Source organism: Lithobates pipiens, unplaced genomic scaffold, assembly GCF_037356315.1.
Source record: "Lithobates pipiens isolate NorthernLeopardFrog02 unplaced genomic scaffold, aLitPip1_a1.2 Scaffold_18, whole genome shotgun sequence".
NCBI lineage: Eukaryota > Metazoa > Chordata > Amphibia > Anura > Ranidae > Lithobates > Lithobates pipiens.
In genome coordinates this window covers 429,355,391-429,381,106 of record NW_027507758.1, presented here as the reverse complement: position 1 = coordinate 429,381,106, position 25,716 = coordinate 429,355,391, and the positions used below count along the sequence as shown (strand labels likewise).

At 44.4% G+C, this 25,716-nt stretch overlaps 1 protein-coding gene across 1 annotated transcript; it reads right to left on the bottom strand.

The window, feature by feature from the left end:
- TRIM59 (tripartite motif containing 59) lies at positions 1-23,916 on the bottom strand. Its single transcript, XM_077488062.1, has 2 exons — positions 23,805-23,916; positions 1-9,113 (listed from the first exon to the last, which is right to left on the bottom strand). The coding sequence occupies exon 2, from the start codon at positions 9,108-9,110 to the stop codon at positions 7,926-7,928; it is 1,185 nt and encodes a 394-aa protein (XP_077344188.1). The 5' UTR covers positions 9,111-9,113; positions 23,805-23,916; the 3' UTR covers positions 1-7,925.
- Between the last annotated feature and the right edge of the window lie 1,800 nt (positions 23,917-25,716).

The window sequence follows — 25,716 nt, the reverse complement described above, 5'->3', positions numbered from 1 at the left end:
TCATATTATTATTATAATACATGATTTATATAGCGCCAACAGTTTATGCAGCACTTTACAATGTATAGGGGGGCATCACAATTACAGTACAGTTCAATACAAAAGGTAAAAGGAGGGCCCTGCTCGTAGAGCTTACATTCTAAAGGGAGGGGGTGGTATAAAAGTTAATAGCTCCAAATAATGACTTAATGAGGGTGGTTCATCTCTTCTCAAGAGAGAATAAATTAAGTTCTTCTAATCATTCTTCATAGCTGAGCTCCTCCATGCCTCTCATCAGTTTGGTTGTCCTTTTCTGCACTTTCTCTAGTTCCCCAAAATCCTTTTTGAGAACTGGTGCCTAAAACTGAACTGCATATTCCAGATGAGGTCTTACTAATGATTTGTACAGGGGCAAAATGATATCTCTCTTTCTCTGGAGTCCATACCTCTAGCAAGTAAAAATACAATTTTTTTATTTTTTTTCAAAATTGTCACTCTTCTTTTATTTATAGCGCAAAAAATAAAAACCGCAGAGGTGATCAAATACCACCAAAAGAAAGCTCTGTTTGTGGGGAAAAAAGGGACGGAAATTATGTTTGGGTACAATTTCGCACACCCGTGCAATTATCAGTTAAAACGATGCAGTGTCGTCTCACAAAAATGGCCTGGTCAGAAAGGGGGTAAATTCTTCCAGGGCTGAAGTGGTTAAAGTGGAAGTCCATCCTAATGCCCTGTCAGACATTCCAACGACAAAATCCGTCTAATTTTTTCCCAAACTTGTCTTGCATACACACGATCGCACAAAGTTGTCGGAAAATGCGAGCGTTCAGAACGAGATGATGTGCATCACGTACGACGGCACTATAAAGAGGGCAGTAGCCAATAGCTTTTGTCTCGCAATTTATTCTGAGCATGCGTGGCACTTTGTATGTCGGATTTGTCTACACACAATCGGAATTTAAACGATCCGATTTTGTTGTCGGAAAATTTTAGGTCCAGCTCTCAAACTTTGTGTGTCGGAAATTCCTATGGAAAAAGTCAGATGGAGCCCACACACGATCGGAATTTCCGACAACACAATCCGATCGCACATTTTCCGTCGGAAAGTCTGACCGTGTGTACATGGCAATACACTTAAATTCTGCCCTGCAATCGTTAATGTGAGCTATGTGAGCTCAGCCTTATGTCTCAAAATGAAAAAAAACTTTTTTTTTTACCTTTATTAAAATAAAGAAATAGCCCCATTCACACAAGACACGGGGGATGCAGTGTACATATACAGTATAGCTGTGCTCAGGAGAAGGGAGCTGGACATGGGAGGGGGAAGAGGGGCGACTGTCTGTGTAGCTGGAAGTGCTATGGGGTCTCAGCTCACAGTGTACAATGATCATAGTACAGGCAACCACACTAAGGCTCCGTTTCCACCAGTGTGACTTGTCATGCGACTTTGGACAAACCATTGATTTCAATTGTGCCCGTTCCCATCTGTGCGACTTTTAAAAAGGTACCTGTAATGCTTTAATGCAACTTTTAGTTCAATCTTATTAAGAAAGGAGAGATGTACATTACATATGTGCAGGTGCGTTGCTAGGGGGCGGCAATTTGGGCTATAGCCCCAAATCTGGGGCCCATAGCCTTGAGTCTCTTGCCGCAGGGTCCCTGCCTAACCAGCAGGTTGAGGCTGCTGGGCAGGCAGGCTGCATGAGAGAGGCAGAGGAAAGAGAAGCGAGCGGGCTGACAAGCAGAGATGACATCTCTCTCCACATCAGTGCTCTTCACAGCCGCACCTCTTCAATTTTGGAGCGAGGTGCGGTGAGCATCAGAGAAATTACATAATCTCTCACTGCCCACAATACATCAGCGCTATTCCTCCCTCAAAAGCACAGGGGAGTGGAGGCCACATGCTTCCTGTCATCGTAGAGCTCCACTTTGCAGCCAGACCCCCTTGCTTCAATGTCGGAGGTGCAGCGGGGAGCAGCGAGATGACATCATCTCTCACTGCCCGCCCCACATCACCGCTTTCCTGCTCTCACTAAATGGACCAGTGTTGTCAGCCTGCCACCAATGCAGCGTCGATGCACATTTGGTGGCACTGGCTGGCATGGCAAGTGACAATCCACATCAGTTGGCACGTGACAATCCACATCTGGTGGCCGGTGACGTGGCAAGTGACAATCTGCAAATGGTGGCAGGTGATGTGGGAAGTGACAATCCACATCTGCTGCCAAGTGGGAAGTGACAATCCACATCTGGTAGCAGGCGACATGGAAAGTGACAATCCACATCTAGTGGCAGGTAACACGCTGGATCTGGTGAGAGGCGATGGTGGCAAGTGACACTGCATCTGGTGACATCAGGGCTCCCACTGAATCTGCAGTACGGGGAGTTGAACCACTTCATTATATATTAGAGTGTAACAATAGAAATAATGCACTTCAATCACCCTGACACCATATCAACCATTATGCCATGATGATTGAAGCACCAACACCAGCCATTGCCTGTAAAAAAAATTGCTTTTTGCATGCCCCGCGGGCATGCAAAAAGGTTGGTGACCACTGCTATGGGCTCTAGCCCCAGATCTTTGGCAGACCTAGCAACGCCCCTGCATATGTGCATCATGCATTGACATAAAGGTAGAAATATAAATTTCAATATTGGTACCATAACATCACATTTTATAAAGACTTTGTTAGCTTCAACGTTAATTTAGTATATAAGCCTGTGTAAGCATAGCATCTATCAAGACATATTGAGGATCTGCGAGCACCACTATCTGCTCAATGAGTGGTGCCCAGCCATTATAAATATGCTAGGGCTTTTGTTATTGTGCTAAACACAATTTCTCGTAGGGGGGAACTCTATGAGTCACAGAGTTCCCGTCTGTCAAATCTAGAGATTATGGTTTGGGTGTTTGTGTATTGTTGCTTTGATGTGACTTTTGATGCAGAGTGTAAAGTTGGATCAACGCTGCATTTAAAGTTGCATCAAAGTCACACTCTAGCCTTAAGCCCCATACACACTATCAGATTTTCTGCTGACTTTTTCCTTCAGATTTACCAAAACCATGTAGTACAAGGGCCTGCCTGATTGCATGCAAATTGAAATTCCTAAGGTTTGACCTCATATTATATGGTTTTGGTAAATCTGATGGAAAAACTCAGCAGAAAAACTGATAGTGTGTATGGGGGCTTTAGGCTACGTTTCCACTAGTGAGACTCCAAAATTGTGGGATTTAGAGTGCAGCTTTGATCCAACTTTACACTCTGGATCCATGTCGCATCAAAAGTTGTATCAAAATAGTGCAGGCACCTTTTCGAAGTCGCTGATTTTCAAAGCTGCATAGATGGGAGCGTTTGCCTTTGAAATCAATGGGCTGTGACTTGTCACCCAACTATGTGTCCGAAATCACATGACAAGTTGCATTAGTGGAAACAGAGTCTTAAACTCATTACATGTAGCTCCCTCAGCTGGGCATGTGCGACACCGTGCATAAGCATCCACGTGGTTGTACACTGTAGAACAATGGTCATCAACCCTGTCCTCAGGGCCCACTAACAGGCCAGGTTGGCAAGATAACTGAAATACATCACAGCTGATATCATTTGCTGCTCAGTGATTGCAGTATTCTAGTCTGCATCTCCCCAAGGTAATACATAAAACCTGGCCTGTTGGTGGACCCTGAGGACAGGGTTGATGACCACTCCTGTAGAAAATTGGCGGCATGTTGCAATATAATCTTACAGTTTCTAACAAGCAGAACATACTTCCAAAGCCTACCCTCCCCCCTCTCAGGAGAAACTGCTATTGAAAACAAGGCAATGAAGACAGGAGATCTGTGAAGAGGAGGAAGGATGGGGGTGGGGCTGTGCAGGTCTAGGCATGTCTGTCTAAAAAGGATAGAAGGGATGTGGGTGGAACCGGGCAAGACAGGAGTAGTTAGAATGAACAGTAGACATGCCTGTGTAGCAGAGAAGGATGTTTTCAGGAAGTGAGAGGCCCCCATGCAGAATTCAGAAATAAGGAAGTAAGGTTGTCCCTGAAGAAAAGGAAGAAGCGGACTGCCAAGCTTATAAAGTCTAATCAAAGCCAGACAATCAGCTATACAGAAAATGAATAATGTCGATAAACGATAAAGATATTTTACATAGAATTAAATAGAAACATTTTCATTTATGACTGGACTTCCACTTTAATTTCTTAATTTTCCCAAAAATTTTGACAAAAAATGACAACGTAAAAAAAAAACCTCACCATGCCTCTTACTAAATACATTAGATTACTTCCCAAAAAGGGGTCATTAGGGGAGTTATTTATACTGTCCTAGCATTTTGGAGTCTCAAGAAATCAGATCAGTGTCATCAGTATTGATCAATTTTCAAAATATTTATCTCTCTCCCTCTCTCATGGTTTGTAGACGCTATAACTGTCATAAAAAAAAAAAAAATATATATATATACATACATTTATTGGGATTTTAACCAAAGACATATAGCAGAATACATTTTGTCCTTAATTTATGAAGAAATTTGATATGTTTTATAACAGAAAGTAGAAAATATTAGTTCTTTTCCCCAGAATTTTTGGTCTTTTTTTCATTTACATAATAAAAAATAAAAAGCCCAGTGGGGATCAAATTAAAGCTCTGTAAAGTTTGCCAACTTTCTACATTGTCTGAAAAACAAATTGCTAAAAGATGAGGCTTTACTGCCTCATACACACTGGATGTTTTAACAGCTTCTGCTTTTGGCTTCAGACATTTTTTTCTGGTCAATAAACTCCCCATCATGTTATCCTATGTGTCCATGCACACATAGGCTGGTATCAGCAGTTTTTGGCTGGGGCATTTTTTGGCTCTAAAAACCCACAAAACTACTGGGTTCTGAGAAGAGTTTTTCAGCTGTAAAAACTCTCTAACTTCAAAAAACGACGATAAATGCTGCTTTTGATCCATTGAAAGAAAAATAAATAATAATAAAAAAAAACACTAATAGACGCTATTGCAAAAACGCTGAAAAACTCACTGCAAAGCTACTGGCATTTTTATAAAGTTTTTTTTTTAACATCCAGTGTGCATGAGGTCTTAAAGTCATATTTTAGTAAGATAAAAACAGTATAATATACAATTAAATAATTATTGCACAAGTGATAAAAATGCACATGTTCTCAATGAAGCAAGTGCTAAATGCAAAGATATTCTTAAACTGAGGGATTTTTGTTAAATCTAGTCATAACACTGCTGACAGTTTAGAATGTGTGTAGCCAACAGTGGCACTTTAACCCTTTCGCTGCCAGGTCCATACATCATACAGACCTGACAGCAGGGGGTTTTACACATTCCCAGTAGCTGCAGCCACCAGAATTGTGTTTAAATCTGACAAGCAGACTCTCTTGCCTGTCAGGTGGAAGCATTCAGGCAGCTGGGCTGCCACTAGATTGCTTTCACACACCCCTGGTAACAGCGCTCACTTGCCCATCTGTGGGAGCGACATAGCAGGTGCCGCCAGGTAAAGGGGGGGGGGGGGGGAGCAGAGCGGACAATCCTCTCCTCCTTGTTGCTGACTAGGAAAGTGATGTCTTTGACATCACTTCTGGGTCCACCTCTCAGTGTCCTGGGAATGAATGTAATGCAATGTGATCTGCATTGCATTACATTCAGTGAAGCACAGGGGAGACATTTGGGGTATTTTAGAGAACCTGTCACCAAAAAATTATAACATAGGGGACTTTGTCCCCTATGTGATAAAAAAAATTAAAATAGTAAACAATTTAAGTTACACCCAAGCACATAAAAATCACCCCCCAAAATGTTTTGAGGCCCCCTCATATGAACGTAAATGCATGTGTCAGGGGGGTTACGTATGAAAATCTGAATGTGATACACATTACATATCGCTGCGCATGCCAGAGTGAGAGCAAGATTTTTAGCACCAGACCTCCTTCCACAATGCTAACATATTGAGGGCTTTTAAAGAGTCGACCTATGGAAAAATTAGGTCATTTATTGTGTTTGTGTGCCCTAAAACTAACTTTAGTGTATCTTTTACTGAAATTTTGCATTTCCTAGACCTTTGCGTTAATATTGTGTGATATAAAAAATTGGAAGTACCATTATTTTATTCTCTAGTGTCTTCGCTTTGAAAAAAATATTCAGCTCTGATTCAGAGAGGTGATCTCCCTTCTGGTGCAGCCATCTTCATCCATTCTTCCAGGTTTGCATCTGCGGTCATCTTGCTTCATGCAAAAGCATACCTTAGTATCAGTACATTTACGGCTTAGGGAACACTGAGAAAGAAACATTGCTGGCATGCAGGTAAGATGTTTTTATTGCAGAAGAGAAATGCAGAGTCTCAACTGCAATAAAAGCCTACCTGCCAAGAATGAAAGGCTAGAGCTCCATTTTAAAGTACTGCAGACAGTTTAGAATGCCTGTTACTAACAGATGTACATTATAGGACCACAATTAATTTAGAATTCTTGTTATTTACACTTTAATTATTATAAAGTACAGCAGGCAATTTAGAATGCTTATTTACTGATAGTTGTACTTTAAAAGTACTGCTGTTTTTTTAACTACTTCCCACCTGGGAGGACAGCCATGGTTGTCCTCTGGTTTCAATAGTTATTCAGGAATGATGCCTGCACCTACAAGCTTCATTCTGGTATTTTTGTTTTCAGCTGGCGATTCCCTAACATGCAGAAGTGATCCAAGAGGCTAATTAGCCACTCAATCACTTCTGTGGGTGGCAGAAAGGGGTCCCACCCCCCTCCTGCCACCACCTCCCCGGGCTCTACTTTATGTTTGCGGTGCCCACGAGCAGCGGGGATGGCTGCACTGAACAGAGAGAGGGAGGAACTGACATTGTTCCCCTCTCTCTGTAACCCCAGAAACCAGGAGTGCTTAGTTATTCTGCCTCTTTGTTTACTTGGTCGCCAGAAAGCAGCCGATCAGACCAATCTGTGTTTGACTGGCTGTATGGGAGGCTAAGGGAGAGAGATCTAGGGTTTTATAGACCCCCGATCTCTCCATAAAGAGGACTTGTCACAGCCCATGTTGTTACAAGGGATGATGTTCATCCCTTGCAATAGCATTAAAGTGGTTGTAAACCCTTACAAACCACTTTGACCTACAGGTAAGCCTAGATTAAGGCTTACCTGTAGGTCCAAGAAATATCTCCTAAACCTATATGGTTTAGGAGATATTTGCCCGAAAACAGGCACCGCTGTCTACGGCGCACAGACAGCGGTGCGCAGGCGCACTGAGCGCGGCATTCTCAACTACGGAGCTTCCGCACGTGTCGGCTCCCATGCCCATGCGTGGGAGGGACGTCATCACGGCTTCGCTGAATGACAGCGGCAGAGCTGCGAGACCCCACCAAGAAGATGGATGCGGCGGACTACAGGGGACAGCGGTGACTTCGCTGGCTCCTGTGTCAGGTAAGTGACACATAATGGACTACTATGCGATGCATAGTAGTCCATTATGCTTTGCCTTTGCAGGGAATGAAAGAGGAAGTAAACTCACCAGGGTTTACTTCCTCTTTAAAGTTAGTAAAAAAAAAAAAAAAAAAAGTAAGGCGCCCCCATCCCACTGTGCTTATGCACAAATGTGAACACATATGTAAACGGTGATCGCACCACACATGAGGTATTGCCATGAACATCACAGTGGAAGCAATAATTCTAGCACCATACCTCCTGTGCAACTTTAAACTGGTAACCTGTAAAGGCGTTTAAAGTTTTAAGAACTGCAATTTTGCCGCCATTTCACGTGCAGACACAATTTTAAAGCATGACATGTTAAGCATCCATTTACTTGGCGTTTTGGCTAACTTTAGTTTTTTTTTCATTCATGAAATTGGGGGTTTTTTTCCCCAAAAAAATACTGCGCAAATACCGCGTGACATAAAAAATTGCAACACCCACCATTTTTTTCTCTAGCAAAATCAATAAACGTATGTACTGGGTAAAGAATATAAGTAGGAAACAAAGTCAAGAAATGGTTTCGTCATTCTCTGGGAAGTTGACTTCTGAATCCCAAAACATCCAAGAACTGGTTCCATCGTTTTCAAAAAGTAGTTTTCACACCAATTTGTTAATTTAAACAGCATTTCCGGATAGACCAAGCAAAGCAATGCCATTAGAGAAAAAAAAAGCATCACAAATAAAGTCCATGTGAATGAAAAGTTAGCAGTACGTGTGGCATTGAACCTGAATTCAAATTTTGGAGTGGGCTGTCTATGTGCATCAATAATGCTGGTTTTATTCCACTGATCCTTTAATATCTGCCCAACCCTGGGACAGATTTGAACAGCCTGAACAGAACATAGCTGTTGCTTTTTTAAAGCATGCATCCCTTTTTCTATGGTGTGGATATTGTCTAAGTATTCAAATGGAGAATCTTCGTCTTGTGTGGTACTGCTCAAAGATATAAGATCCAGTTCTTCATCTTGTATTTGTTTCATTGCCTCTATTTTTGGAGAATAAACAGCACCTATGTTTTGGTCAAGATCGTTAAGGGCTGCAAGAAGATCTTGTTTCTTTCGCTCTAACACCTCAATTGTTTTATCAAAAAAGTTGAAAACCTCCTTCTTATCTTCTTGTATAATTGTTTTGCATTCCTCCAGCTGTTCTTCTAGTGCTTTGATGACAGGGGTTACACCTGTGAAATTCTGCTCACGGAGAATAGCCAAGAGTTTAGAAGCCGTCTTTCGTTCCTTTCTGTAGGCTCTTTCTAGTTCTTCAGTGGGATGGTTCTGATGCTGTCCTACCTCACAACACTGATCACAGATTAACTTTCTATCTTTAAGACAAAACAACTTCAACTGTTTTCCCTGATGCTCTGCACAGGTTCGAACACTGAAGTGGTTGTTGTTTTTAAATTTTTCGACAATAGATTTAAGGGCAAAATTTATAGGCAGAGTATGAACCCCTAATGTGACATCTGTAATCCCTCTGCAAGTTGGACATTTTAGCCTCCCAACAGAAATTCTCCAAACATAGCTATCAGAAGACCTGTTTATATTTTCCAAACAGTTTTTGCAAAATGTATGCGAACATTTTAGAATTCGAGGGTCATCATATATGTTGAAACAAACTGAGCATGTCAGGTCTTCTATCAAATGGTCCATTATCTGAAAAATAAGAGACAATAGCAACTTAATAAATCCTAGGCAATGTGAATAATGTAGAACAAAATGAAATTAAAACACTGAGCTATTGCAAGATTTTACCTCTATCCATTCCTTCAGTTTTTATACATCAGAAAAAGGGGAACATTTACTAAAACTGGAGCGTTCAAAGTCTGGTGCAGCTCTGCATCAAAACCAATCAGCTTCCAGGTTTTATTGTCAAAGCTTAATTGAACAAGCTGAAGTTAGAAGCTGATTGGCTACCATTCACAGCTGCACCAGATTTTGCACTCTACGGTTTTAGTAAATCAATCCCACAGTCTTTTTTTATATGGTTTCATTTGATCATATATCACATTGGGGGCCCATTTACTAAAAGCTCACTATTTAAAGAGTATTTTAATGAATATGGTTAAGTTGTGTTCGCTTTAAACACCCAAATGTGCAGAAAAAAGTGGGGGGGAGCCCCGAGTCTCGCTGTCTGTCAATGGACACAGCAGCGGGACACAGGAGGGAGCCTGAATGGGTGCCCCTAGGGAAAGTAGCTTTCTGTGGGGGCAGCCGATAAAGAGGGGGGCCTGGAGCGCCAGCGGGGCACCCCAGAAGAGGTTTGGGGCTTCTCTGTGCAAAATGATTGCACAGAGAAGTAAGCATTGGCATGTTTGTTATTTTTATTTAAATACTGTTGCTCACCCTCAAAGCATCTAGAACAATTTACAGAAACACAGATTAAGGGGAGTGGTTAATTGGTCACAGGTGCTTGAGGCCTATATAACTTTCTGTAAAACTCATTGTGAGCATGCTCATCTTTGAGCTTGCTGGAACTTAGACCAAGTGGAACTGGACTTGGACTAAGTGGTGAGTTAAAAAACCAGAGTGGAAAACAGGAGGTTATAACAGGTACATGAGTGCTGTATTGAGTATTAGTGTCCGGTAGTACCTGTGTATTTTTAGTACCTGAGTGTTGTCAGAGTTGTGTCTGTGGATCGTTAGTAATTGTGTGTGTGTGTGTGTGTATGTGGGTCAGCGAGTACCTGTGTATAGTCTTGTTGAGTATTAGTGTCAGGAAGCTAGTTGTTAGGTAATTTGGACAAGGTATAATCCCCAAATACTCGATAAATTAGTATGTACAATGCCCAGTGGGTATGGAGATGCAACTTGGTGTATATCTTGCAGCATGTATGCGTTCCTTGATCATCCGATCGAGGGCGAATACTGCTGTGCAAAATGTAAGCACATTGTTTCCCTGGAAGCCCAGGTTCTGAATCTGGGGAAGCAACTGTCAGCACTGAGAAGACCCTCCATACTAAAGGAGAGCCAGGAACGTACACGGCGGGTAGAGACAAAGAGGTCCAGGCACTAGGAAAGAGTAGACAGGTGACAGTCCGGAAGGGTAGAGGGGGAAGTGCCAGGGAGGCCGATCCAGGGCTGGAACATCTGAATAAGAATGCTCTTTTGAGTGACATTGGTGAAACCAGTCAGGGACCAGCACTGCTGGAGCTGGGGGACTCTCCTAGATGCCGGGGGAAGAACTCCTCCAGTGAGAGTGGAGGGGGGGAGCAAAGAGAAAGGAAATACAGATTCTGGTGGTACAGGACTCAATTCTTAGAAGGACAGAGAGGGCAATCTGTAAAAAAGACCTGAAGCACCGAATTGTATGTTGTCTACCAGGCGCTCGGGTTCGGCACCTCACGCATCTGGTGGACGGATTACTGGGAGAGGCTGGGGAAGACCTGGCTGTCCTGGTGCACGTTGGCACCAATGACAAAGTCAGAGGCAGATGGAGTGTCCTAAAGAACGATTTTAGGGAATTGGGAGCTAAATTGAGGAAAAGGACCTCCAAGGTAGTATTCTTAGGAATACTACTGGTACTTCGAGCCACACCTGAAAAGCAGAGGGAGATTAGGGAAGTAAACAAGTGGCTGCGGAGCTGGTGTAGTAAGGAGGGGCTTGGGTTCCTGGAGGACCGGGCCGACCGGTCGATCACCAGTACTATAGAAGAGACGGTCTGCACCTAAATGAGGGTGCAGATCAGCTGGGAGTAAAGATGGCCAAAAAGTTAGAGGTGTTTTTAAACTAGTCAACGGGGGGAGGGCCCAGAGGTAGAGATAGTCAGCGCGGAACATATTCCAGAGGACAGTACTGGCGGCATTAGTGGTAGGTTGACTAAAGCACATAAACCCAAGGTAAGTGTAGTAACTAGTCCTAGTTGCAAACTCGGAACACCCAATAAGAGGATAGTATGTGACCGGTCTAAACTACATGGCTTGTTCACCAATGCTAGGAGCCTGGCAGACAAGATGATGAACTACAGATACTATTGTAGGAGGAGAATTTGGATTTTGTGGGAATTTCAGAGACCTGGTTCAACAGCTCTCATGATTGGCTGGCAACCATTCAAGGGTATACCCTTTATCACAGGGATAGAGAGGGTAAAAAAGGGGGAGGGGTATGCCTATATATCAAGAATAATGTACAAGTGAATGTGAAAGATGACATCACTAAGGGAGCTAGGGAGTTGGTGGAATCCTTATGGGTAGAGCTCCAAAGGGATGAAGCTAAGGGGAAAATAATACTGGGAGTATGCTATAGGCCCCCTAACCTGAGGGAGGAAGGGGAGATGGATCTCCTATCACAAGTTTTATTATCAGCAAGGATGGGAAGTGTTATCATAAAGCCCCGTACACACGAGAGGACTTATGTCCGACAGACTTCCGAAGGAGTTCCGTCGGAGTTCTGCCGGAGTTCCGACGGAGTTCTGACGGACTTTTCGGCGGAGCGGACTTGGCCACACACAATCACACTAAACTCCGACGGATTCGAACGTGATGACGTACGACTGGATTCGAATACGGAAGTTCATAGCCAGTAGCCAATAGCTGCCCTAGCGTCGGTTTTAGTCCGTCGGAATAGCACACACACGAGCGGAGTTTTCGAAGGGACCCGGGTCCGGCGGAGTTCCGTCGGGAAAATTTGAAGCATGTTCCATATTCTAAAGTCCTTCGGACTTTGGCGAGTCAAAAGTCCGTTGCAGCCCACACACGATCGAATAGTCTGACGGACTCAGTCCGTCGGACTTTGGACGTTGAAAAGTCCGCTCGTGTGTACGCGGCTTAATGAGGGATTTTAATTACTAAGACATAGACTGAGCGGAGGGAACCACGCATTAGTCTAAGGCTCGCCAGTTCCTAAACGTCTTGCAGGACAAATTCATGGTTCAGCTGGTAGACGCACTAACTAGAAATAAAGCATTACTGAATCTACTGATTACCAACCAGACCTGATCATGGATGTGGAAATACGGGGCAATTTAGGAAACAGCAATCACAGCTCAATTGGCTTTAGTATAAATCACACAAATAGGAAACATAAGTGGAATACATAGACACTGAATTTCAAAAGAGCCAACTTCCCTAAACTACGAACCTTACTAGAAGGCATAAATTGGGATAAAATCTTAGGAACAAAGAACACGGAGGAGAGATGGGTTAGCTTTAAGAGCATAATAAATAAGGGCCTTCAGTAACCAAAACTGCAGTGTTTATGCTCATGACACATCACTGGAAGCACCTCCATGGTTAACAGAGGACAGAATTAAAATCAGACTTGGGAAACTTAACATTTAATAAATCACCGGGACCAGGTGGCTTGCACTTGGATGCATGTTGGACCTCTCTGTGGCCAGGCTGTGAAAAAATCTCACACATGTGGTATCGCCATACTCGGGAGGAGTAGCAGAATCTATTTTGGGGTACAATTTGAAGTATGCATATGCTATGTGTGAGAAATAAATGACAATTTTGTGTAAAAAAAATAAAAATTAATTTTCCCAAGAATTGTGGGAAAAAATTACAACTTTAAAAACTAAATACCCTAGAGACTGTCTACTTTCCAAAAAGGGGTATTTGTACGTTCCTGACATTTCAGGGCCTCAAGAGATGAGACAGGCCATCAGTGCATCAGGTGTGATCAATTTTTAATGATTTGCACCATAGCTTGTAGATTATAAAACTTTCACACAGACCAAATAATATACACTTATTTGGGTTCTTTTTTTTTTTTTTTAACCAAGGATATGTATCAGTATACATTTTGGCACAAATTTATGAACAAAAATTACCATACTTATTTGCAAAATTTCATCATAGAAACTAAAAAAAAAAGTTTATTTATATATATATATATATCTGACAGTCCATGCATCATCAGTGTCCATCAGTTCTGCATATTAGTGCCGCCATTACATGACATTTAAAAAAAAGGATCGGTAATCGGCGAGTTCTTGGAAAAAGTATCGGTACTTGTACTTGGTCTTAAAGTGGTATTGGTGCAACCCTAACAAAAATATATGTAAAAGTGAGGTAGGTTAAGAACATCTGTTGGGATTGTATCACTGTGTTCCAACTGGTTGGATATCCATTTAATCTGTGAAGATTGAGGAGTGTCAGACGGTCAAGCAGTATACATTATATGTGAAAGTATACATATTAACACCGCAGGGCTAGTATTTCTATGAACAATTTAACCACTTCAGCGCCGGAAGATTTGGCTGCTCAATGACCAGGCCATTTTTTGCGATACGCCACTGCGTCGCTTTAACTGACAATTGGGCGGTTGTGCTACACTGTACCCAAACAAAATTGACGTCCTTTTTTTTCCCCGACAATTAGAGATTTTTTTGGTGGTATTTGATCATCTCTGCGGTTTTTATTTTTTGCGCTATAAACAAAAAAAGCAACAATTTTGAAAACAAAAAAAAAATATATATTTTGTACTTTTTGCTATAATAAATATCTCCATTTTTTTCCCCTCAGTTTAGGCCAATATTATAGTGTCTACAAAATAGGGGAAAGATTTATGGCATTTTTATCATTATTTTTTTTTACTAGTAATGGCGGTGATCAGTAATTTTTATCGGAACTGCGACATTATGGCGCACAGATCAAACACTTGACACCTTTTTGGGACCATTGACAACTATACAGCGATCAGTGCTATAAAAATGCACTGATTACTGTGTAAATGTCACTGGCAGGGAAGGGGTTAACACTAGGGGGCGATCAAGGGGTTAACTGTGTTCCCTAGTGTGTGTTCTAACTGTAGGGGGAAGAGAGTGACTGGAGGAAAGGACAGATTGTTGTTCCTAGCTAGTAGGAACTCATGATCTGTCTCTCCTCTCCTCACAGAACAGGGATTTGTGTGTGTTTACACACATCCCTGTTCTGGCTCTTGTACTCCCAAATGCACGTGGCCGGCGGTCATCGTTACCGCCAGCCATGCTCATTGGCACCCCCACAGTGCAACAAGCGCGGGCCTGCTAGCCCACTTAAAAAGGGCCGACATATAGTTACGAAGGTTCGCGGGATCGTGCTGACCTGCCGCAGTATGATAGCGGCTGGTCGGCAAGCAGTTTATAATAATATATCTCTATATCTCCCATTCAAAATCAGGGTGGATGAGAATCAATGATTTTAAAAAAGATATATGATTTATTAAAAATGATTTTGGAGTAAAAATCTATCTAAAGATAATTTTCTATTTAACCACTTCCCGACCAGCGCACGACGATGTACGTCGACAACATGGCACGGGCAGGCATATTGGCGTACATGTACGTCAATATTTGTTGCCGCCGTGCCATCGGGAGCGCCGCCGGCGGCGCGCTCCCGCGCTGGTCGGGACCCCAGTGAGTCCGGTCGCGGGACCCACGGACTCGATCGCCGCGGGCATCCCCGCGATCGTCTCACGGAGCGGCCGAATGGAGGAAATGCTGTATAAACAACATTTTCCCATTCTGCCTAGCAACTAGTAACGCTGATCTCTGCTCCATGTGATTGGAGCAGAGATCAGTGTACACTAAATGAAAGCCCAACCCCCCCACAGTTAGTAACACACCCCTAGGAACACTTAACCCCTACACTGCCACCCACTGGTTAACCCTTTCACTGCCAGTGTCATTTACACAGGAATCACTGCATTTATATAGCAGTGATTACTGTATAAATGACAATGGTCCCAAAAATGTGTCAAAAATGTCCGATGGGTCCCCGACAATGTCGCAGTCACAATAAAAATCGCAGATCGCCGCCATTACTAGTAAAAAAAAAAAATAATAAAAAATTATTAATAAAAATGCTATAAAACTATCCCTATTTTGTAAACGCTATAACTTTTGCGCAAACCAATCAATAATCGCTTATTGCGATTTTTTTTACCAAAAATATGTAGAAGAATACGTATCGGCCTAAATTGAGGGAAAAAAATGTTTTTTTATATATTTTTGGGGGATATTTATTATAACAAAAAGTAAAAAATAATGCGTTTTTTTCAAAATTGTCACTCTATTTTTGTTTATAGCGCAAAAAATAAAAACCGCAGGGGTGATCAAATACCACCAAAAGAAAGCTCTATTTGTGGGAAAAAAAGGACGTCAATTTTGTTTGGGAGCCACGTCGCACGACCGCGCAATTGTCAGTTAAAGCGACGCAGTGCCGAATCGCAAAAAGTGGTCTGGTCTTTGACCAGCAAATTGGTCCGGTCTGAAAGTGGTTAAGATACATTAATAATTTAGTTTATTTAGTATGAAATGGATCTTAGTTATGTAGCATAAGACTGTATATTCTACAGTATTTACATTTTTGGTAAACTCATTCAATGAATCCAACTCTGCAAACTGAGATAACATGCACTGCATTGATGCATTCACACAATTTAAATTTCACAGTAACCATGAGATAAAACAAAGTTCAGGAATATTCCTTTATTCCATTGTTTGAAAACCTATGTACACTACACACTGTATGATTGAATTGGTTCTGATATCGCTGTTTTACTAACCTGATAGCTTATTATTCTAAAAAGGAAACCTTCATTTTGTTTGTAAATATTAAAGATTCTAATTACCAGCAAGAATAAGTCCTTACATTTAAAGTGAAGTGCCATCCATTTTTTAGTTTATTAAAAAAGTCAGCAGCTACAAAAAGCATAGCTACTGACTTTTAATAAACAGACACTCATCTGTCCCATGGTCCAGCGATGCGGCCACCCAAAGCCTTGCTCCTCTCCCCTTAGCACAGTCATAGCAACTGTGGGCATCTGGCCGTGACAGCTTATGGCTGCAAGTTGCGCTGCACTCTACTATTAGCCAGCCAAACACATCACAGGTCCCAGAAGATCACTGACAGGAAGGGGACGCCTAGGTGACCAAGAAGTGGAAGGAGGAAGTGGCACAGAAATTCCCACTAAAAAGAAGGTACACCCCCCCCCCCAAAAAAAAAAAAATCACATGCTTATTGTGGCATGTCAGGGGGCGAGGAGTGCTTAAAGCGGAGGTCCACCCTAAAGTGGACCTTCCGCTCATCGGAATCCTCCCCCCCTCCGGCGCCACAATTGGCACCTTTCAGGGGGGAGGGGGGTGCAGTTACCTGGATAATCCAGGTAACTGCACCCACTTCCGGGATAGCTCTCTGCGGAAAGGGGCGTCGATTACGCCCCTTTCCGCAAGTGCCCGCCCCTTTCCGCAAGTGCCCCGCTGCCTGCTGGGAAACACACAGATCCCAGAGGCAGCGGGGACCGTCCTTATTGCACAGCGCGACTCGCACATGCGCAGTAGGGAACCGGGAAATTAAGCCGAAAGGCTCCATTTCCTGATTCCCATACCCAAGATGGCGGCGGCAGGACCCGAGATACGATCTAGAGATCGGCTTCGGGTGCCGACATCGCGGGCGCGCTGGACAGGTAAGTGTCACTATTTTAAAAGTCAGCAGCTGCAGTATTTGTAGCTGCTGGCTTTTAAAAAAAAAAAAAAACGCAGAGTCCCGGCGGACTCCCGCTTTAAAGCAGAAGTTCCACTTTTGGGTGGAACTCCGCTTTAAAGAGCCCCTGTCATTTCAGATCCATCATGGCAGCACCTGTTAGTGGACATCCACTCACCTTCTGCCGCCACATCCCTCACCTTGCATCACTGCTGCATCATCAGCCGCCCTATTAAAGTGAATGGGACTGTCAATGTGTCAACAGCGGGTCAGAGGAGGAGATGCTGATGGACAGAGATGACAGTCACTCTTTAAAAATTATGAATTAAATCAAGCCTTTTTACTAGTGATTTAAAGCGGTCGTATAGTTACATTTTTTACTTTGACCTACAGGTAAGCCTATAATAAGGAGGCTTACCTGTAGGTAAAAAGAATATCTCCTAAACCTGTACGGTTTAGGAGAGATTCCCCCTGCAATGAGCCGCTGACATCAGCGGCGCATGCGCACCAGGGATCCTCGGCTGAAAGTCCGGCAGACGCCAGACTTTGCCGGGAAGAAAACTCCCACGTGCTCTGGCCATCGCAGCACCGGCCACTCACAGCGCCGAAGCCGTGATACCCTGGACCGAGTGACATGCCGGCGCCTCGTTCTAAAGGTATGTATTTCATAATGAGCTAGTATGCGGTGCATACTAGCTCATTATGCCTTTTCCCTTACAGGTGTAGAAAGAAGAAAAAAAAAAGTCAGCAGATGTCACTTTAAATTGCGATTTATATCGACTTGATTTAAATCAAATCCACCCTGTTCAAAATTCTGTAAAAAAATGTTTTGACTATTGTCTATCATCATCACCCACAGTAAGCAGGAACGTTGGTCTAGTGACTTTAAATTGTAGTATTATTATTATTACTATACATGAGTACAAATTACTAGAATGAAGGAATAGATGCCACTCACTCCTGCTGGGGTTAAACACCTTACTATTATAATACAACGTGGAACCAAACTACATCTAAATTTAAAAAACCCTAGCAGTCAATAGCCAACAGTATCACTGAAAAATCACTTCTGTGATAAATGCCTTATATCATTATTATACAGAATTGAATGTCGTCAGTTTGCTCAGTGCCTTACAAAACGAAGGGAGGAATTACATTCACAATTAAAAAGGAGTTGTATAGGCAGAATGTTTTTTTATCTGAAAGAGGAAGTAGATCCTAGTGGGTTTTCCTTCCTCTTTATTTCCCTGCAAAAGTAAAGCATAATGGGCTAGTATACATCGCATAGTAGCCCATTATGTGTCACTTAGCTGACACTGAAGCCCTTGATGTCTCCACTGTCCCCACTAGCAGGAGCGTCCATCTTCTCCCCTCTTCCTTCCCGGGGGTCCAAACTCCAGCTCTGTGACTGTCTGGAGTCACGTGATGTCACTCCCGCACCACCAGTCACGGTATAACCCCTATTAGAAACAGCACGACATGTCCTTTCTAAAGGGCGCATGCGCCGTAGTCATTGGCGCTCTTCTTTTTAGTAAATATCTCCTAAACCGTGGAGGTTTAGGAGACATTTTAAGCACATAGAGGTAAGCCTTCATATAGGCTTACCTGTAGGTAAAAGTGGTTGTACAGCGTGTACAACCACTTTAATGCATTCTATGCATTAAGATAAAAAACCTTCTGTGTGTAGCAGCCTCCCCAGCACCCCTCTAATTACCTATCTGAGCCCCGTCTCTCTCCAGCGATGTCCATGATCCACTTAGCCATCCAGGACTCTCCTCCCGATTGGCTGAGACAGAGCAGTGGTGCCATTGGCTCCTGCGGCTGTCAATTAGGGGAAGAGGGGGTGGGGCCAGGTTGGGGCTCCGTGTCTGAATGGCTATACGGAGCTTTGACTCGGTTGGAGTGACCCCTGTAACAAGTTGCTGGCTGAGGGGCACTCAAAGGAGGGAGGGGCTAGGAGCAGCAAAGAGGGACCTGAGAAGATTAGGATCCAGGCTTCTCTGTGCAAAAACAACTGCACAGAGGAGGTAACTATAACATGTTTGTTATTTTTTTTCCATTGTTTTTAACCACTTAAAGCGGAGGTCCACCCTAAAGTGGACCTTCCGCTCATCGGAACCCTCCCCCCCTCCGGCGCCACAATTGGCACCTTTCAGGGGGGAGGGGGTGCAGATACCTGTACAGTACAGGTATCTGCACCCACTTCCGGGATAGCTCTCTGCGGAAAGGGGCGTAGATTACGCCCCTTTCCGCAAGTGCCCCGCCCCTTTCCGCAAGTGCCCCGCTGCCTGCTGGGAAACACACAGATCCCAGAGGCAGCGGGGACCGTCCTTTCCCTAGGGAACCGGGAAATGAAGCCGAAAGGCTCCATTTCCTGATTCCCATACCCAAGATGGCGGCGGCAGCACCCTTGAGACGATCTAGAGATCGGCTTCGGGTGCCGACATCGCGGGCGCGCTGGACAGGTAAGTGTCACTATTTTAAAAGTCAGCAGCTGCAGTATTTGTAGCTGCTGGCTTTTAAAAAAAAAAAAAAACGCGGAGTCCCGGCGGACTCCCGCTTTAAGGACCCCTGCATGGCAATGTACGTCGGCACAATGGCACCGACAGGCACAAGCACGTACATGTACGTGCTTGCCTTCCAGCGGGTGGGGGGTCCGATCGGACCCCCTCCCGCTGGCTGCGGCGGTCCGTTTCGCTTCAGGAGTGATCCGGGATGAGGGGATGGCCGTTGGTTTCTGGCCATCCCCTCTCAATCGCTCCTGGCGAATAAGAAGCTTCCCCCGCCTGTGTAGTGTAAACACAGGCAGGGAGGAAGTGATGTTATTCTCAAAAAGACCGTCCCAAGAGGAGAATACATAGTAAGTGCACCAAACACTACACTGACATGTAGGTACACATATGCACACAAATTACCCCCCCCCCCCCCTCCCAGTCACAGTGTCACTGATTGCAGTGATCATTTATTTACTGATCACTGCATTTAGTGTCAGTTGTGATAGTAAAAAGTGTCAGGGCAGTTAGTGTTAGGTCCAGGGTAGCCCCCTACCCCCCCTAATAAAGGTTTAACCCCCTGATTGCCCCTAGAGTTAACCCTTTCACTCCCTTTTGCCAGTGTCACTAAGCGATCGTTTTTCTGATCGCTGCATTAGTGTCACTGGTCCTGCTAGGTAGCTAGTTATTTTTTTAGGTTCACCGCCAGGTTTTTATAGCGCTAGGTACCCCCATATACTACCCAATAAAGGTTTTAACCCCCTGATTGCCCCTAGAGTTAACCCTTTCACCAGCGATCACCGTATAAGTGTCACTGGTGAAGCTGGATAGCCAGTTTGTTATTTAGGTTCCCCGTCAGGTTTTTATATAGCATCCGGGACCCCCATATACTACCTAATAAAAGTTTTAACCCCCTGATTGCCCCTAGTTAACCCTTTCACCCCCTTTTGCCAGTGTCCCTAAGCAATCGTTTTTCTGATCGCTGCATTAGTGTCACTGGTGCCGCTAGGTTGCTAGTTATTTTTTATGTTCACCGCCAGGTTTTTATAGCATTAGGTACCCCTATATACTACCCAATAAAGGTTTTAACCCCCTGATTGCCCCTAGAGTTAACCCTTTCCCAAGCGATCACCGTATAAGTGTCACTGGTAATGCTGGATAGCCAGGATCAGCCCAGATACCTGCTAGCACCTGCGTTTTGCCCCTCCGCTCACCCCAACCAAGTGCAGTATCGATCGATCACTGTCACTTACAAAACACTAAACACATAACTGCAGCGTTCGCAGAGTCAGGTCTGATCCCTGCGATCGCTAACAGTTTTTTTTGGTAGCGTTTTATATTTAAATCCTGAAGGCAGTGCTTGGTTTTTGGTGTCCTGTACGTGGCTAGGCTCCCAAAAAGTCCCCCACATGTGGTATCCCGGGGTGTAATTTCACTTATGCCCATAGCATGTGTGAGCAATATATCATTTAGTGACAACTTTGTGCAAAAAAAAATAAAAATGTTTTATATTCCTGCAACTTGTGGCAAAATATAAAATATTTCATGGACTCAACATGCCTCTCAATAAATAGCTTGGGGCGTCTACTTTCCAAAATGGGGTCATTTGGGGGGGGGGGGGGGTTGTGTTATTTTGGCATTTTATGGCCTTCGAAACTGTGATAGGTAGTGAGGAGTGAAATCCAAAATTTGCACCCTTAGAAATCCTGAAGGCAGTGATTGGTTTTCAGGGTGCCGTACGCGGCTAAACTCCCAAAAAGTCCCACATATGTGGTATCCCCGTACTCAGGAGAAGCAGCAGGATATATTTTGGGGTGCAATTCCACATATAACTATGGCATGTGTGAGCAATATATCATTTAGTGACAACTTTTTGTAAACTTTTTTTATTTATTTTTTTGTGTGTGTCATTATTCAATCACTTGGGACAAAAAAAACAAATATTCAATGGGCTCAACATGCCCCTCATCAATTTCCTTGGGGTGTCTACTTTCCAAAATGGGGTCATTTGGGGAGGGTTTGTACTGCCCTGCCATTTTAGCACCTCGAGAAATGAGATCGGCAGTCATAAATTAAAAGCTATGTAAATTCCAGAAAATGTACTCTAGTTTGTAGACGCTATAACTTTTGCGCAAACCAATAAATATACGCTTATTGACTTTTTTTTTACTAAAGACATGTGGGTGAATAAATTTTGGCCTAAATGTATGACTAAAATTTAGTTTATTCAATTTTTCCTATAACAAAAAGTAGAAAATATATATTTTTAAAAAAAATTTCAGTCTTTTTCCTTTTATATCGTAAAAAATAAAAATCGCAGAGGCAATCAAATACCATCAAAAGAAAGCTCTATTTGTGGGAAGAAAAGGACGCAAATTTCGTTTGGCTACAACATTGCATGACCGCGCAATTACCAGTTAAAGCAGTGCAGTACGAAATTGTAAAAAGACCTCTGGTCCTTAGGCTGACAATTGGTCCGGGGCTTAAGTGGTTAAACAAGCCTTTACAACCACTTTAATTACATTAAGGGGTTCAGAGGGCTCTGCTAGTGAAAACTTACAATCTAAAAGGGAAGGTCAGAGGATATAAAACATAAACCTGGAGAAAATAAACTGTCGTTTACTAGGTGGGATAGGCCTCCCCGAAGAAATGCGTTTTTTTAGAGATCGCCTAAAAAGTAGTAAGAGAGAGCCAGAGTAGGGAGTTCCAGAGGAAGGGAGAAGCTCTGAAGAAGTCCTGGCTGTGAACATAGGAAAAGGTAATAAGAGAGTTAGAGAACAGAAAGTCCTTGGAGTAGCAAAGAGGATGATTTAGTTGATGTTTTGAGATGAGCTGAGATGATATAAGTGTCATTAGTACAGTGACAGTGCATTTTTTTTAGCACTGATCACTGTATTAGTGTCACTGGTCCCCAAAAAGCATCAGGTGTCTAATAAGTCCACCGCAATATCGCAAGTAACTGGTTGAAAGGCAAGTGGCAAAGAAGTGCAGGTTAGGAAGAGGACAGAGAATTTAGGTAGTATGGTAAGGAAGAGAACAGAGAATTTAGGTAGGACAGGGACAGGGAGGTGCAGGTTGGACGGTAAGGAAGGGTGCAGGTTGGACGGTAAGGAAGGGCGCAGGGGGTTGTAGGTTGGACGGTAAGGAAGGGCGCAGGTTGGACGGATGGTAAGGAAGGGCGCAGGGGGGTGCAGGTTGGACGGTAAGGAAGGGCGCAGGGGGGTGCAGGTTGGACGGTAAGGAAGGGCGCAGGGAGGTGCAGGTTGGGCGGTAAGGAAGGGCGCAGGGAGGTGCAGGTTGGACGGTAAGGAAGGGCGCAGGGAGGTGCAGGTTGGACGGTAAGGAAGGGTGCAGGTTGGACGGTAAGGAAGGGCGCAGGGAGGTGCAGGCTGGACGGTAATGAAGGGCGCAGGGAGGTGCAGGCTGGACGGTAAGGAAGGGCGCAGGGAGGTGCAGGCTGGACGGTAAGGAAGGGCACTGGTTGGACGGTAAGGAAGGGCACAGGGGGTGCAGGTTGGACGGTAAGGAAGGGCACAAGGGGTGCAGGTTGGACGGTAAGGAAGGGCACAGGGGAGTGCAGGTTGGACGGTAAGGAAGGGCACAGGGGAGTGCAGGTTGGACGGTAAGGAAGGGCACAGGGGAGTGCAGGTTGGACAGTAAGGAAGGGCACAGGGGAGTGCAGGTTGGACGGTAAGGAAGGGCACAGGGGAGTGCAGGTTGGACGGTAAGGAAGGGCACAGGCTGGACGGTAAGGAAGGGCACAGGGGGTGCAGGTTGGACGGTAAGGAAGGGCACAGGAGAGTGCAGGTTGGACGGTAAGGAAGGGCACAGGGGAGTGCAGGTTGGACAGTAAGGAAGGGCACAGGTTGGACGGTAAGGAAGGGCACAGGGGAGTGCAGGTTGGACGGTAAGGAAGGGCACAGGGGAGTGCAGGTTGGACGGTAAGGAAGGGCACAGGGGAGTGCAGGTTGGACGGTAAGGAAGGGCACAGGGGAGTGCAGGTTGGACGGTAAGGAAGGGCACAGGGGAGTGCAGGTTGGACGGTAAGGAAGGGCACAGGGGAGTGCAGGTTGGACGGTAAGGAAGGGCACAGGGGAGTGCAGGTTGGACGGTAAGGAAGGGCACAGGGGAGTGCAGGTTGGACGGTAAGGAAGGGCACAGGGGAGTGCAGGTTGGACGGTAAGGAAGGGCACAGGGGAGTGCAGGTTGGACGGTAAGGAAGGGCACAGGGGGGTGCAGGTTGGATGGAGAAGTAGCAGGCACTATGGCTGTACAGAGTGGATGTTGTAAGAAACTCAGATTGGCTTGTATTGCACACAGTAGATGATAGGAAGAATACAGGAGAGAAGGTCCGTGGCTTCCTAACACGGGCATAAAGTGTAGTCTGTGGTGCTCTAGTCCCCGGTCTCCGTCTACATACACATGATTCTAGGGTATCAGGCGCTCACCTGCAGGAAGTGTCCGTCGGCACGATGTGTCCCGAGCTCCGCTGTGCACCAAGTTATTCTGTACAGTAAACCGACGCGGCGGATCCAGGCAGCGATGCGTCCTGCGCATGCGCAATGTCTTTCAAACCCGGAGACAGCGAATAGTAGAGCTGGATTTCGAATGTAAGCAAAGCGGCGTGTCAGTGAGGTGAGTGCCGCCCACAGACACCGCTCGTATTTTATAAGTAAATAGCGAGTCATACGTGAGTCATATAGCCGACATTGCATTGGGAAATGAGAGTTTACTCCTATAAATGTCATGAGCACGCTATAATGATATGTGGGCAGGTAGCCATGACAGATGGAGATAACCAATTCCTGTGATCTGAAAATGCTAGTTTCCTGGCTGTCTGGGGTTGCAATTATTTTTGAGCTACTGGCCTTAACCACTTCAGCTCTGGAAGGTTTTACCCCACATGACCAGGCCATGCTTTAACAGGTAATTACGCAGTCATGCAACGCTGTACCCAAGTGAAATTCATATAATTTTTATTATATAAATGGAAAAAGACCAAACATTTTGAAGGAAAATGTTTTTTTTACTTTCTGCTATTCAGAATACTCAATTAATCCCAAAGGGAAATGATTGCAACACATGCCACACTCAACAAAGACCGCACAAGATCACAACAATGACCAGAACAAGACACACATTCACTAATAACACTGAAAACATATGCTAAAATAAGGCATGGGGGAACAATTGTGCAAATGTTCCATTCACTAAGAATGACTACCGCGGTAAAGTTCCAATAATGCAGTAATTACCTCATATTTTCACGTGGTCATTTACTGCATTGAGCTGGTTGCTAAGGAGCGGGCCGAGATGCCAGCCTTCACGTCATTAACAATGGCTGACAGCTGAATGTAAAGAAAACATGCTGGCAATTAAAAATTATGGGGGAAAAAACAGTGTGGGGTCCCTGCCCCCAATTCATACCAGGCCCTTCGGGTCTGCTACGGATTGTAAGCCCTTGTACACACGGTCGGAGATTCCGACAACCAAATCCGTCTGAGTTATTCCAACGGATTAATTCCGGACGAGGTCCGGAAGTGATGTTGCATACACACGGTCGGACCAAGTTGTCTGAATTTCGGGTTGCCAAGAACGCGGTGACGTAAGCCGCGTATGGCGGGACTAGAAAAGGGAAGTTCAGCACCACGTCCGGCACCCTTTGGGCTCCTTCTGCTGATCTCGTGTGTATCGCATGTTAGTAGAAGTTTGGTGAGAGACAATTCACGCTTTTCAGATTAGTGATTCAGATCGCTACTGCTCTTCAGTTTCTGCTTGTCTTTGCGTATCTGATAATCAGTGCGTGCAGTCATTATTTGTTTCTCATTGTGGACTATATCTTGGTATAGTACGCTTTGATTTGCATTGCTTATTGTCTGTTTGCTTCTGCTATTCAGGTCGTTCTTTCAGGCATTGCTGTTTATCAGTGCTTTCTGTTGTCCATTCTGATCAGCCGACCGTTTTCAAACCATGTTTCGTCTATATACTCGTCGTAGAGTTTGTGTTGTGCAGGGGCTTTATGTTGGGGTTCTTACTTTAACACAAGCCCGGTCCATGAACAGGGAGGGGAGGCGTTTGTGGACCAAGAATTGGTTGCGTCAGCGTGACCAGTTCTCGCACATGCCTTTGCTCTGTGAGATCCGGGAGAATAATCCTGATGATTTTAGGAATTATCTCCAGATGACAACCCCGTTTTTCACCGTCTGCTGGCTTTGCTGTCCCCTTATATCAGCAGGCAGGATACCTGCATGCGGCAAGCCATCACTCCGGAGCAGAGGCTCATTGCCACGTTGTGCTACTTGGCGACAGGGAGAAGCCTTCAGGACCTCAAGTTCTCTACAGGCATCTCCCCCCAGGCTC

Bases quoted from the DNA above. Each gene is read 5' to 3' on its own strand.
- TRIM59 (XM_077488062.1), bottom strand. From the start codon at position 9,110: ATGGACCATTTGATAGAAGACCTGACATGCTCAGTTTGTTTCAACATA.